We start from the raw sequence: 14,222 nt of genomic DNA on the forward strand, positions 1-14,222 counted from the left end.
CTTTGGGGATGGACAGGAATTTCTCACTGTCACCTAGGCCAACCTTACATTACTGAGGAGATCACAGGTTAGGAAGGATACACAGAAAAGAGGACATCGAACCTCTGAGAGAAACACGTATGGGGTGCAGTGTGGGAGATGTGTTCACGAGGGGCTGTGGGGCTCTTAGATCAGCACTGGGCCAGGCCCTGAGGACAAGGGCCAGCAGCTGGCCCTGTCCTTTGCCTCTTACTTGGACTTTTGGTTTGCAAAGGACAGGTAAAGAACGAATAGGAGGAACCGTACACACAGGCTAAGCATTACGAAATTCCTTTGTTAGTGTTAATAAGAATAAATGTCACTTGTGAAAATACGGTGTATTTTAAAGCTCTTTCTGGCATTAGGGTTCAGACGGGAAACAGCTGGAGTCACTGTGATAAGTGAGCCTCACTCAATGCACGGGGAGGGATGAAACAAAACACTGCCTTTTCTAATTAAGGCACTGTGTATGATTAAAAAACCCAACTCCTTGCTGATGGAGGTATTACTTTTAATAAATACAAGGAGGGTTCACGAATAAAAATTTCAATAAAACTGCTAAGGATTTATTTTCCCCGTTCACTGAAAACGGAGATACTCACGTATTTCTACTACTTTAATAAAAGACTCCCAACGGAGCCAGTGCCGGATCTTCCAGAACAAGACTGGGGCAGGGGTGAGATGGGAGCCAAAGCCTGAGAGACACCCCAAGAGTTCTAATGAAGGCTGACTGCCTGAAACAGATTTTGCTAGTAAGGAAAGCTACATAGAGAAATACTCATACGTGAAAAGATATCGCTTGAGATTCCATGAAATGTTGCTTCTTGTGCCTTGCTCGTTTCAATCACCACTGAAATTATACGGGAGTGTTTTTCACTGGTTAAACACCAAGTCCCCAGTTTCTTCAGGATTGTTCAGTTAAGTCTGGTTTTCGTAAGAATGGAGTAAGCTGGATTCGGAGCAAGGAAGATGGCAGCAAGGGGCAGGCTCCTCCTATGGCTCCAGGAGCACCCAATAGGGTCAACGTTCCAGAAAGATCTTTCACATTTCTACCCATAAAAACTAATACAGTATTTGATTCTAAAATTACCACAATAAGTCACTAGCAGTTTTAATCGTCAGGACACAGGCAATACCCAGCAAATCACAAGGTTCATGCACTAAAAGCACCTATGCTTTCTTCCTAGAAGAAACTCAAGATTCAGAGCCTATTTACTCTAACTTTGGATTTAATTCTTCTGATCTCGGTTTGTCTTGGAATTTGCTACCGACCAAATTAAGCACATTATTTACTACTTACTCTTCTTATTTGATGATAATAATGGCACCGGCATCCTTGCCCAGCACTCACTATGTGCCAGGCAGGCTTATCCTGGCTTATCCCCTTTACATGCATTTCTTCATAGGGTGGATAATATCTTATAACTACACACACTCACAAGATGGAAACAAACTCCAAGTTAAGAAAAGCTTTGTGGACTAAAGTTTCGAATTAGAATTTTTACCAAAACTGAACACAACGTGCATTTTCCATACTTTGGATGAAAGTCCTGTTGACTGATGGCGGCACTGCCAGCTGGAGAATGACTATTTAAAATAATTCTAGAAGCTCGGAAAAGGAAGTCATCTAACAATGGTTTAATGAGTGATGAACCTGGAATAGAGCATAATATTCATGTTGAGGATGAACACATTTTAATTCAAAGACTCTGTTTTTGTACTTTCATATCAGAGCAGCAAAGGCACCCAATGGCAGGGCATTCAATTTAATTTGATGCTTATTTTTTGAGCACTTATAACACATGGCAAAGGTCTGGGGGGCAGAGGGGTGGGGATGGGTGGCAGGGTCAGGGGACAGGGAACAAAGACAAGTGAGGGTACCTTCCTTTATGAGCTGACAATGGAGTGAAAGAAGTCATGCTTTCACTTTGGAAACACAAATGCCAAGAACACGGGGCAGAACGGTCCGAGTGAACACTTTATTCTTACTTTGGGCATAGGGGAGTCCACAGGAGGGTTTCTGAAACTTTTAAAATCCTGCCTTCCTTAGGTAAAGTGATGTACCCTTCTTAGCCTGGTGTAGAATCACTCTTTTCTATGTATCCCCAGTAGCCAAGAAGATTTTTATAGAGCTTAGTTCATGTGATAAAAGTGGTAATTAATGTTTTGACTTGTTTTCTGAATGTACCTTCTAATACTGAATATGCCCTGACAAATTATACATGTACCCCAGGACATTCATATGTACCCCACGAGGCAGGGGGTAGTGGTTGGGGGCTGCCTCCCAGGTGAGAATTACCCTTAAAAGAGGTAAGATCTATAATAGATAATATTTTATAAGGTACGTAACAGCAAGAAGAGAAAACCCTATTTTGAACTGTAAGTTTTACTTGGTATTAAGAAGTTATGTGAACCAACCGTTTTGAACGCTATCAACTTCTTCATATGGTTTAATGACACAGGTAGAATACACCTGAAGTCTGTTAGCCACTAAAATTCCAGACACTCTCATACTACCTGAAGGGTCAATTTTCTAACAGAGCACTGAGCACTTATCCTATTCTCCTAATTACAAACACTACTACGGCAAGGACTGAGAAGGGAGGTATTCTGCCGCATGGTAAGAGGAAGCAATAATTACCAAGCATTTCCTTCTCTGCCCCGCACAGTGAAAGAAGGGTCTTAATGAGCCGTAGGTGTCCTGCCAATAAGATGTTGTCTGCTTCACTGGTCTCACATTCAGCCGTGCGATTAGGCTCAAAGTTATCCAGCCAAGTGATCTCATCTTCGAGCATGGTAGCCGGGCTGATTCTTAACTGCTCCATTTCTGAGGCTAAGAAGGAAAAAAAAAAAAAAAAAAAAAAAAAATCCATTTCAAAGAAAAAAGGATTTCCCTTCATGGAGTCCAAATCCTGAATTAAAGCAGGCAAAGTCAAGTCCCACCCTTCCATTCTGGCGATCTGAGAAAGATGTCACTAATCCACAGTAGGCTGCATCTGCTGCCTCAGAGGAACGTGACGGCTTCGCACACTCACTCCTTCCCCCCCACTCACTCAGTCCTAAGCCACACATGTATTGAGGGCCCCTCTGTGTGGGTCAGTGGGCCATACGCTGAGGATAGAAGACGAAGGGGCTAATCTTGCTCCAAAGAAGCTCCTGGTCCAGGGGGTGTCAGCAGGTGCCCCCTGGGAGCACACCCTTCTAGAGAAGGCAGGGATGGAGGGTACGAAGACAGCCAAGGCTCCCACAGCATCACCTAGGCCAAGGGGGCCCCGCAAAGGAGACGGAGGTCCGCAGCACAGCAGCAGAGCGCAGGTTTCCAAATAGTGCCCCAAACCCCGAGAACCACCCTGCTCTACTGTAGTAAGTTACCTTACTTTCTTGTAAGCAAGGATTAAAGCAAGGTTCCATACTGGAAGATGGGACTGGGAAGGAGAAGAAGATGGACTGTGCTCTCCTTTCACTGCACTGCAGCCACAAGTGGTAGGGCCCCACAGCATCAGGTGAAAAGGAATACTTCAGGGTCAGAGCGGAACCGGCACTGGATCTGAATCCACTTATTTACAAAATGAGGCTAACACCTACACGCAGGGTGCTAGGTATGAAGTGCCTATACAGGAACTGGCATATGCAAAATACTCCCCAAATGGCAAACATTGCTTGTTTCCAGACATATTCCCACTCTGCCCTCAACATCCCGATAAGGGATGCTGGATCCCTCATTAGTCACTCGATGACCACAGGGAAGGCCTATGTTAATAGCGTGCTCATGCCTTCTGAAGTTGCATGTATCATGTATACAGCCAACTCACGATTCCAGTCCTCGAGAAGCAAAGCAGAACACCCACCCTCCCCGAGTCCAAACCAGACAGCAAACCTTGCCAGCGGCCTGGCAGAAGAATGTGGCATTCAGCTGGACTGTTAGATGGACATGTCACCCGTTCACTTCTCTGGATGACAGATACAACAGGTCTGACCCCCGCATTGAGACATCCACTCAGACTACATTATCTCAGGCTCCAACACAACCTTTTCACTGTCCTGCTCAGAGCACCGTGTCTCCCACTTTCAAGAGACACTTTCGGGAAACTGATGAAGGCATCTGCCTTGGAGACATTTCCTGAGGCTTACTAATGACTATGTCTTCACGTGTGCATTACACGAAGACCTCTGCACCAAGTCTCTCTCAGATTTAAGTGCTGGCAGAAAGATCTGTTTCTTTTGAGAAACCACTCGGTTTTCTTCCTTTTTCGCCTCTGTCCCCCAGCAAACCTCACAACCAAATTCTGACTGTGGAGGTTGACAGCCAGCATACGTGCAAGGTATTTCTTTGTAACCGCCCGGCGCTGACATTCTTTTCCAGTTAATGTTTCCAATCAGTACTTTTGTTCGGCCTGATTTTTATTTACTTATTTTCTGTAAGATGAGGCAAATCTTTTATGTAAAGAGTGGAAAATAAACTAACAGACTCTTCATTTGAAACAACTAAAATTTACACAGAGCATCCCGAGATACATTCGCGTTATATAAAAGTGCAATGAAAATCCAAATGCTCTAACACTAAAATTTCTAACAATACTTCAATCACCTGCCACAAAATAATTAACTGGCTTCTATCACTCATTTCTATTATTATCAATATACCTCAACAGAAATTCCCTCCTTCCTTCAATGATCAGCCTTTAAAATGGTCAGAATTCACTAAACTAGAGAGAAAAGATTCTTCCTAATAGTTCTGTATCAGTGTAATTATTACTATTTTTTTCTTCAAAGAAGAAAGTAATTTTATTCAGTATCAACATGTTTTCCAGTCATTCTTTTTTCAATATAATTTATTGTCCAATTGGCTAACATACAGCACGTAAAGAGTGCCCTTGGTTTCCAGGGTACGTTCCCGTGGTTCATCGCTTACGCGCAACACCCAGTGCTCATCCCAAAAAGTGCCCTCCTCAAGGCCCATCACCCACTTTCCCCTCTTCCGCACCCCCCCCTGCCCCATATCAGCGTAATTAAAACGTGTCTTTGATAATTTTTAAAACCAACAAATCTTCTCAACACATTAATGGTTACATATATAATTGGAGAACAGAGAACTGGTATATGGGTTTGCATGCTATTTTCAAGAAAATAAAACTCAACTTCGAACAGTAATTATAATCTCATTTTTATCTAAGATACACTCAGTCAGATTTAGAAATGTCCATTTGGCTTTCTTTTCTACTCTTCCCTCTCCCCTCCCCCTACATGAATCAAAGTTAGACATTTACTTACTTGTCAGATCATCTAATAATTGGCACCTTAGATCAAAATACTCCATACACTGAGATAGTAGTCTAAAAAAAGAGAAGATTTCAAGTATTAAAAAATGTCAGATTTTGAAATAAAAAGCATCTCCCTTGTAAGAAAAGGCTCATAAAACAGCCGAACAAGGGAATTTTCCTAAGCATGAAATAACCGCTTTTATTTTATTTTATTTTTTCAACGTTTATTTATTTTTGGGACAGAGAGAGACACAGCATGAACGGGGGAGGGGCAGAGAGAGAGGGAGACACAGAATCGGAAACAGGCTCCAGGCTCTGAGCCATCAGCCCAGAGCCCGACGCGGGGCTCGAACTCACGGACCGCGAGATCGTGACCTGGCTGAAGTCGGACGCTTAACCGACTGCGCCACCCAGGCGCCCCAAATAAATAAAACTTTTAAAAAGAGAGAGAGAGGGAAAACTTTGTGACAGTGGATTTGGTGATCACTTCTTGGATGTGATCAAAAGCACAGGCAACAAAAGAACAGATAAAGGAAATATTTTTCAGTGTTAATTAGAAATGAAACCCTAACTAACACATGCCATGACATGGAGGAACCTCGGAAATAGGAGAATGGATGGAGGGGGAATGAGCGGGGAGTTACTGTTTTATGGATACAGAGTTTCAGTTTGGGATGATGAGAAAGTTCTGGGAACAGACAGTGGGGACAGCTGCACAACAATGTGTATGTACTTAACGTCACTGCATTACAGACTTAAAAATCAGTAAGAAAAAAATCTAGCAAATCTAAAAATAAAAAAACACAAACAAAACAACCCACCTGTATTTGTTTTGGAACCGTCTCTTCGTGTCTTTTGCCCATTTTCCAATTTGGCTGTTGGGTCATTTGTTTAGTGATTTCTAACAGCTTTTTATATACATTATGAAAATTAGCTTCTTGTCTGTCATGTTACAAATCTATACAGCCAGTCGGTCAACTGACTTTTGGATTTATGGTATTAGTTTCCCACACAGAGTATTTTAGTTTTTATGGAGTCAAGTTTATTAGTCTTTCATTCAACGGCTTCCTTAATGGGCAGCAGGTTTTAGTTTAGGATGATGAAAAAGTTCTAGAAGCGGCTGGTGGAGATGGTTGCATAATAATGAGAATATACTTAATGCTACTGAACTGTATGCTTCCAAAGACCGAGTTTGGATCCAAATTTGAGGGTCTGGATCCTTAGCCACACTTAGGGGTTTGGAGTAGCTCTAACATTCCTTCCCTTCCAGGGCTCTAATTTGTAAAGCAGATACACAAAGCAAGTGGACACCGATTTCCAAATCTCAGTGGCACCTCATGAGCCCCACGGCAAGGGTTCTCTGGTGAAGCTAAGTTGGAGAAAGTGGAGGTCAGCATGGGATCCCCTCACCTCCCATCCTGGGCCTAGCCCGGGGCAGCCTTGCATGTGGGCTGGCCCACTGAGGGACAGTGGGGCAGGCAGAACAGACTTACTCAAGCCGCTCTATCAGCCTGGACCGCAGATTCCCTCCATGCCCAGGCTCATGTAAAACCAGGGAAGAAAGCCAGAAGGATGCCTCAGCTATATCTGGACATGAAGTCAGGAAGTACGCTGCTCTGAGAGAGGGATGCATGCAAGGACGTGAGGAGTCGGACCTTCAAAAAGTGATCGGGCTCCAATAAATTCAGCCTCTCACCAACCAGCTTTCAGAAAGAAAGCTCCTCTTTCTCTTGAGGGTGGTGGACCAGCTGGGGTGGAGGTGAGAATGGGAAGTAATTCAAGGGGAAGAGGGCCTGGTATGGTTTCTTCTGACTCTCCTGTCCTGAATGGGGATAATAAGAATGGAAATACCCTCTCTCGGGGCACAAAGGGTACAAGAGGAAAGGAGAAATTCTTTTGTCATCTGAGTAATGCACTGTGGACCTCAACAGGGGACGGCATGCAAATCATGATTCTCTTTCTGCATGACATGAGCTTTTTCATCTTGATTACATACCTCTGATTGACTCCTCTCATTATACTAGTTGGGGACCAGAGAGGTAGCTGGGCTGTGAGAATCACACCTAGGAGAAACTGGTTTGGCTTCTGGACATCTGGATGAGCTGAAGTATCTGTCTGACTAAGAGTGTATAGTTGATCACAGGCAGCACGGCGAATCTGAAATTACATCATGAGTGGCAAAGGACATACACCAACCGACACTTAGACACTGCTTACAAAAGGATTTTCCTCCAAAGTCCACAATCCGAAGGATACTATAAGGGTGTGAACGGTTTAATCACTAATGGTAAAGTTGACATTAAATACCCTAGGGCTGATTAAAAACAAATGCAGTCTGAGAACGGATTTCCCAAATTATTCTTCTCTCCTACGCCAATCAATAGTTTTATAATTTGATAAAAATGAAAATAAGAAAACTCTTCAAGTGTTTCCAAGTGAATTTTCAAGGCCATACAAGAAAATCAGAATGAGAAAATCCAGTGAAAGTTCACGGCTTGCAGCTGGTCTTTCTTGATTGTGACCAACATGTTGATGCTGAACGCCAGCGGCGGATGCTCAACGCCGCCGTAACATTTTGTTTGTTACAAACACACACAACTGACCCTGGCATTAGTCTCTGAACTTCTGAATATGGAATAGAAGGGAGGGCAGAGAGTCCAAATGGTTACTCTGCTCTCAGAGTGGTCCCCGCCCCCTTCGGAGGACTTCCTGAGAGGGCTAAATGCCATTCCTCTGTACTCCACGCAGGGTCACAGGTCTTCAAAGGGCCCTCGACAGAGCAGGACCAAGGGGATTTTTTTAGTACGGTCAAAATGCTTACCTCAGCACTTGGTGATCCAAGCAGAATATCAATGATAAAATCGGCAACACAGGGCAAGTTATAGAAAGATGCTAACGATAAGAATAAGGAGAATTGGGGGTGGGAAACAAGTCAGGAAATGCATTTTCAAAATTCTGAAAAATTTATGCTTAACTACAGAAGAATTTCGTCTCTTCTTCTACATGGAATCGAATTCAGTACTGCCCATAACTGCCTCCACACGTCTGAGTTTCCCCTCGAGAGACTCTTGGTCATCTCTGTACCTGCACATTTCAGCACAGTGTCTCGTACATACTGGTTATGAATATATCTTGCCTTGATAAACTATCAATACCTGTAACTATAAAATGTACCCTACCATAAAATTACAAATGACAAAAAAGCTTGAAGGGAAGTTGTAATTCTTTCATTTTGATTTGAGAATATCACTCAAATAACGATAGGAAAACTGATCTATGATTATGGCATGTGCTCAAAAGCATTTCATAATGACTTATGCTTCCTATATATGTCTTCAAAAGCATTCTTGCTCAAACTAACCATTTTGGACACTACTTACCTTTCTATAAATGTCTGAGTTTTTTCTAGCTTTACCTTGAGTATCTTATACAAAGAGCTTGGATATTCTACTAAACATATAATGATCAATTCTACACAACAGGCAGTCTGAATTGGTAATAGAAGGGAAGAACAGGACACCTATGGGTTGGTACAATTTTTAAAAGTGGAGCTATTAAGACTCTGTTGCTGAATAAATATTTATTGAGGGCCTACTACATACTGGGCAGTATTTGGGTGTGAGAGATTCAGTACGGAACAAAATGGACAAAAGTCTCTGTGGAGCTTACAGTCCAGATGGGGAAGGGATGATGACGATAAACACAGTAAGTAAACAAATTATATTCTATGCTATAAAACAGTAAGCGATAAAGAAGAAACAAGGTAAGGGGTTTAGGTAGTGCTGGGATGAGGGGAGGGTTGTGACTTCGTTAAAAAGGCGGGCAGAGAACAACAGGTCACTAAGTAGGTGAGGTTAAGCACACTTGCAGGAAATGAGGAAGAGAGAGCCACGTGGGAAAGATGGGGGAAGAACACACCAGGAAGAGGGAACAGCCGGTGCGAGGGTCCTGAGGCAGGAACGTGCCTGGAGTGCTGGGGAACAGCCAGGACGCCGGGTGGCCAAAGCACAGGGAGTGAGGGGAGAGCAGTAGACGGTGAAGGCACAGAGGCATCAAAGGGGTGGACTCTGTCTGGCCTCGAATGCCTTAGTAATTAAGATTTGGCTTTTACTCAGTGCGACCTGAGAAGCCACTGCCAGGTTTTCAACAGAGGAGTGATACAATCTGACTTACATGGTAGGAGGTCCACTCTGGTTACTGTGTGGAGAGTAAACTGCAAGGGTAGAAGCAGGGAGATTAGTGAAGGTGCTACTGCTATAATCCAAGCAAGGGGTGATGCTGGATCAGAGGGTTGTGACAGTGACAGTGGTACCAGAGGGTGGAATCTAGACACAGTTGGAAGGAGAATGTGCTGACACATTAGAAATGGGTGTGAAAAAGGAAATCAAGGATGACTGCAAGGTTTCTGGCCAGGGCAAGTGAAAGAATGAAGCCACTATTAACTAAGCTGGTAAATGTGTGTGATACGGGCCAGCTGAGCATTTCAGCTGTGGAACCGTCAAGCCTGGGAAGTCTACCTAAGAGCCCAGTGGAGGGGTCGGGGCAGTGGTCCAGACCAGAGCTCCAAATTCAGACATTATCTGCATCTAGAAGGAGTTTGGGGCTGTGACGGTGGATGAGATCATGGGGAGAAGGGGCACAGACAGAGAAGAGAGTGTGACGAGAACACCCTGTGGTGTTCTAACGTTAAAGTAGGATCAGTAACAGCCCCAGTCTGCCAAAGCCCACAAATGAAGATGAAAGGGCAAATCTGAAGTTTCGTGACTTTGACTACTAGAGTCATCATCAGTTTAGAGACTGATATGTAATTCTAGTTCTATGGTTCATGGGCTATAAATGCGGGTTGTCTTAATTCCTCAACTAGACAGTAAGCTCCTGGAGGGCAGGCATAGTGCCCTTTCAACACCTACTGTGGAACCCTGCTTACAGAAGGTACTCAATAAATACTTATTCAGAATCTAACTACTCTAAGCACTATTCTTACTTATTCCACCTGCCAACTTTCCCCCTTTTCCATTTCTATTAGTATGACCTTATCTATGAAGGCCAACAGAAACCTGGCCTTTCCCTAAAAGAGATGAAGGGAAAACAAGCCTCCTGCATACCCAGTTGCTGGCTCCGAAGCTGCAGGCACGTGACAAGAAGAGAGAGAGCCTCCCCGGCGATCAGGGAGTCTTTGGTGGACACAGACTGCTGGCGCACGCAGATGCCTGCGTGCAGGGTTGCTGGGTCCCCTTCGCTCCCAGAGCTGCAATTGCTTCCTGGGAAGAGGCAAGCAGGAGGTTACTGCGGACCCCACAGGACCCTCCCGGTACCCTAACATCCTTTTAATGCGCCCCGGGAGCCTCAAGTGAAATTAAAGGGTGCGAAGAGGCAATCTGACATTTTGGTCTAGGAAACAAGAGACACTTAATCACTTTATCTGACCCTGACTGCTTTAAAACACATTTGGAGGCACTCAAAATATGCACTTATGGGGCGAAACTCATTTGAGGTGACAGAAGGGAGAACGGTGCAGTTTGGAAGGCATGAGAGAGTCTTGTGGGGATGTTAGAAATGTTCCTCATCCTGATCTAGATGGGTTATCCGTACAGAAAAATCGCAAAAAGCATGTACATTTAACATTTCTGCGTTTCACTGTAAAAATGCCATACGTTTTTGAAACTTTTTTTATACTGAGGTACACACACACACACACACACACACACACACAAACTGAAGAGGGAAACCAAATGAAGCTGAGAAATAAAGCTATTTATAAAAGCGTAGCAGAAAATAACCAGCCAAATCAAGAAAATGACTTTCCCAGGTAGGAATCCTAGATGCGTTTTTATTACAGCCACCATTATTCACCTCTTGGCACTTTTACAACCCTCAGTGAGCTAAAAACTCTGCTTGGTTTGGTTTCCCCACTTACTCTGTGCGTATCAATGCTTGTTTTCTTCGATGAAGTATGGCACAAGTTCAGTAATGTGCACAAGTCTTAAGTGCACAGCTTCATGGGTTTTTTACTCATGTTCAAAAGCAAGAGAAAAGGCTTTCTTCTCGTGACTCTGAACAAGCCTATGCATAGGTTACTCTTACAGCTTCTTTCTTGCCCAACGAGCTCATTACTCTGTCCTTTTAAATCAGTACCTGAGCTGCTGAGTCTGTTTCGAATTCCAGCAGGAAACAGAGAATTGCTTTCTTTAATTGGCTGGCTACTCCCAACGAGGTCCAGTCGTCCTGCAGCCGCAGCCCATGACAACCTCATGAAACAAGCCACAGTAGACGTGAAGTCACTTACTTCCATTGTCTAAAGAAGTATGGAAAGAGTCATGAGAAAAGGTAGTACTGGAACATGATTATTCTACTGACTTCCAGAACCTTCTCACTGGTCTCAGTTTTGTGAGACTCTTTTCCGCCAAGATCATCCAGAAGGACAGCCTTTTTCATGCTTCCATACTGTTCAAAGACTTTCAGTATCTCTCTGCTACCTGTAACACAGAGACTGATCTCCACACTCAGGCTTTCAGACACCTGCCACTCTCCTCTCCCACACTACTGTGTGAACCACCCCGTGGCCTTCCCTACAAGCTCTGTTCTGTCTCTCTACCTTTGCTCACACCTGCCCTCCTGCTGGAACAATTCTCCATGCTTCGCCATCTGTAATCTCTCCTATCTTTGAGGCCTAACACCAATGCCACCTGCTATGGCTATGTAAAATCATCCACGACAGCCATGGGTGAAGGCGATTGCTGTTCTTATTCTGAAGGCCTGCAAATGTTCTGCCCTTGCAGCGCTCCCGCAACCCTTGATGGTTCCTGCCTTGAATTACAGTCATTTCTGCACTAGTGGTCTCTTTCTTGCTCACTGGAAGTTCCTTGAAGGCCATATTCATGTCAATAACTTCCTTCAAAGAGGAAAGACGCCACACTGCTTGAATGCACAGATCACTTACTTGTATCGCAACTCGCGCAGCAGGGATGATCTCTTCGACCCTGATAGAAGACCTGTCGGACACGGACAACTGTCGGTAGGAGGACTTCTCTGGGGTACCACACAAGGACATCTGCCTGCTTGTCTGCCGGCTGACGTTTCGGAATGGGCGAGAAGAAAGTGCTTCTATGCCATCTTTGGTGAGGTCTTCATCTAACAATGTGGGCATTGTTTGCCCAACAAGTAAGAATCTTCAAAGGAAACAAAAAGCTACATTTATTTGAGGTCATTTCATAACTACTCAAAATGACAGGGCTTGGGAAGAAAAATACTGCCTTGGGAGACTAGTAGGATGTATTTACCTACCTTGCAAGCTGTAGGCAGATGGAGTAAACTCCCTGCCTTGTTTCATAGTCTACTTCTGAGGGGATGGAATCCCTCTGCATGACATTTACAACCAAACTTAAAAGAAAAGAAAACAAAAGGGCAGAATATGAAATAAAGACTTGTATTTCTTTCCTAGGAAATTTTCTCTAAGTAATTTAATTGCTCATGTAAATGTTATCAATTACTTACAATTTCTACAAGGTCCTTACATACACATGGACCAGATATATTTTTAGTAATGATTTCCCATGATACCTATAACCCTCCCGGTCCCTTTAGCATTAGATTCCTTGCTTAGCCAAAAGATAAAGCGTTTGGATAGTCCTCCTTCTCGCTAACTGCTGTGAGTTCACTGATTAACCGTTATCTTATCACTGGAACTAACAGTTAAAAAACATACCTGGGATTGGTGAACTCAATAAAGCTATCACATCCGCTACAATCTCTATTCCTATAAAAGCTGCCTAACTGTTCTTCCTGCTTCTACTCTTGACTCTCCACCCCCAAAATCTACTCTCAAAAGATCAGAGTGATCCTTTTAAAATATAAGTGAGATCATCGCACTGCTTTGCACAAAATCCTCCACGGCCTCTGATTTCCTGCAGAGAAAAAAGTCTTCACGCAAACCTGTAAGATTCTACATTAAGCTGACCTCTGGTATGTCTATAGCCTCATGTGTCCCTGTTCTGCCTCCTTCCCACTACCCCAACCACGCGGGACTGCTGGTCTCCAAAGGTACCAGGTCTGTTTCACGCAGGGGCACACACTGACTGCCCTTCTGGACGGCTCTCCCCCAGGGATCTCCAGGTCTCGTTTCCTCACCTCTTTCAGATGTTTGTAAAACATCACCCCATCAGTGACACCTTCCCTGATCACCCTACTGAAAATCACAACCCTGTCCGTCCCCTCTTGCTTGTCTCATTTTTGTCTACAGCTCTTCTCGCCTCCCGACATATGCTTTTACCTTTATTTCTTTACTGTTCATCTCCCCCCTCTAGACGGTAAGCTTCACAAGGATGTGGAGTTTGTCTTATCTGTTCACTGCTCTGTTCTCAGTGTTCAGAACAATGCCTGACACGGAGGTTAACTGACATACAAAACTAAGCCAGCAGTAAAGCGCCTTTACGCCAGAGCTCTGTAAGCGGAAGTGAGTAATCAGAAATGAGTGTTCACTGAGAACACCTCTGCGATTCTGAAAACAAATAAAGCTCCAAGCGGTAGGCCTTCCATACGCTTGGGGGTTCTTTCAGGCCCGTTCCCTTTAAGGTCTCGGCTCAGCCTCTTCCCCACAAGGCCTCCCACAGGAATTCCTTCAACGGTCCTCCGGCCTTCATGGCTTCCTCACCTGAGGAAACGGCAGGCCTGCTTCTTTCCAGAGCAGGAGAACTTGGCCCCAGGGATCATCCCTTTTCCTTTGGTCGTTCTTTTTAAGACAGCCTGCAAAGGCAACCTAGGCTTCCCCGAGGTAAAAGCAAGGCAGAAAAGCCAACTTTCCCCTCAGCTATTCTTCCCTTCCGTTCACTGTCACTGTCACCCCCTTCTCTGCTCACCGTAAAGGAGCGGCCTGCAGTCCGACTCCCACCTCCTGCCCTCACGCTCACCGCTGAACACTCGTGCCCTAACGCCACTCACACACCA

General features: G+C 44.3%; 1 protein-coding gene across 3 annotated transcripts in view; it reads right to left on the minus strand.

Moving 5' to 3' along the window:
• USP24 (ubiquitin specific peptidase 24) overlaps positions 1 to 14,222 on the minus strand; it is a 141,259-nt gene that overhangs the window by 43,513 nt on the left and 83,524 nt on the right. For all 3 annotated transcript variants that reach the window (XM_045477530.1, XM_045477531.1, XM_045477532.1), the window contains exons 33-41: positions 12,564 to 12,659; positions 12,220 to 12,448; positions 11,415 to 11,574; positions 10,385 to 10,540; positions 8,101 to 8,171; positions 7,276 to 7,436; positions 5,290 to 5,351; positions 2,660 to 2,851; positions 1,555 to 1,672 (exon numbers count right to left, since the gene is read on the minus strand). In XM_045477530.1, the coding sequence (XP_045333486.1) occupies positions 1,555 to 1,672; positions 2,660 to 2,851; positions 5,290 to 5,351; positions 7,276 to 7,436; positions 8,101 to 8,171; positions 10,385 to 10,540; positions 11,415 to 11,574; positions 12,220 to 12,448; positions 12,564 to 12,659 (1,245 nt within the window). The remainder of the gene's footprint in view (positions 1 to 1,554; positions 1,673 to 2,659; positions 2,852 to 5,289; positions 5,352 to 7,275; positions 7,437 to 8,100; positions 8,172 to 10,384; positions 10,541 to 11,414; positions 11,575 to 12,219; positions 12,449 to 12,563; positions 12,660 to 14,222) is intronic.

Source organism: Leopardus geoffroyi, chromosome C1 (assembly GCF_018350155.1).
Source record: "Leopardus geoffroyi isolate Oge1 chromosome C1, O.geoffroyi_Oge1_pat1.0, whole genome shotgun sequence".
Classification (NCBI taxonomy): Eukaryota; Metazoa; Chordata; class Mammalia; order Carnivora; family Felidae; genus Leopardus; species Leopardus geoffroyi.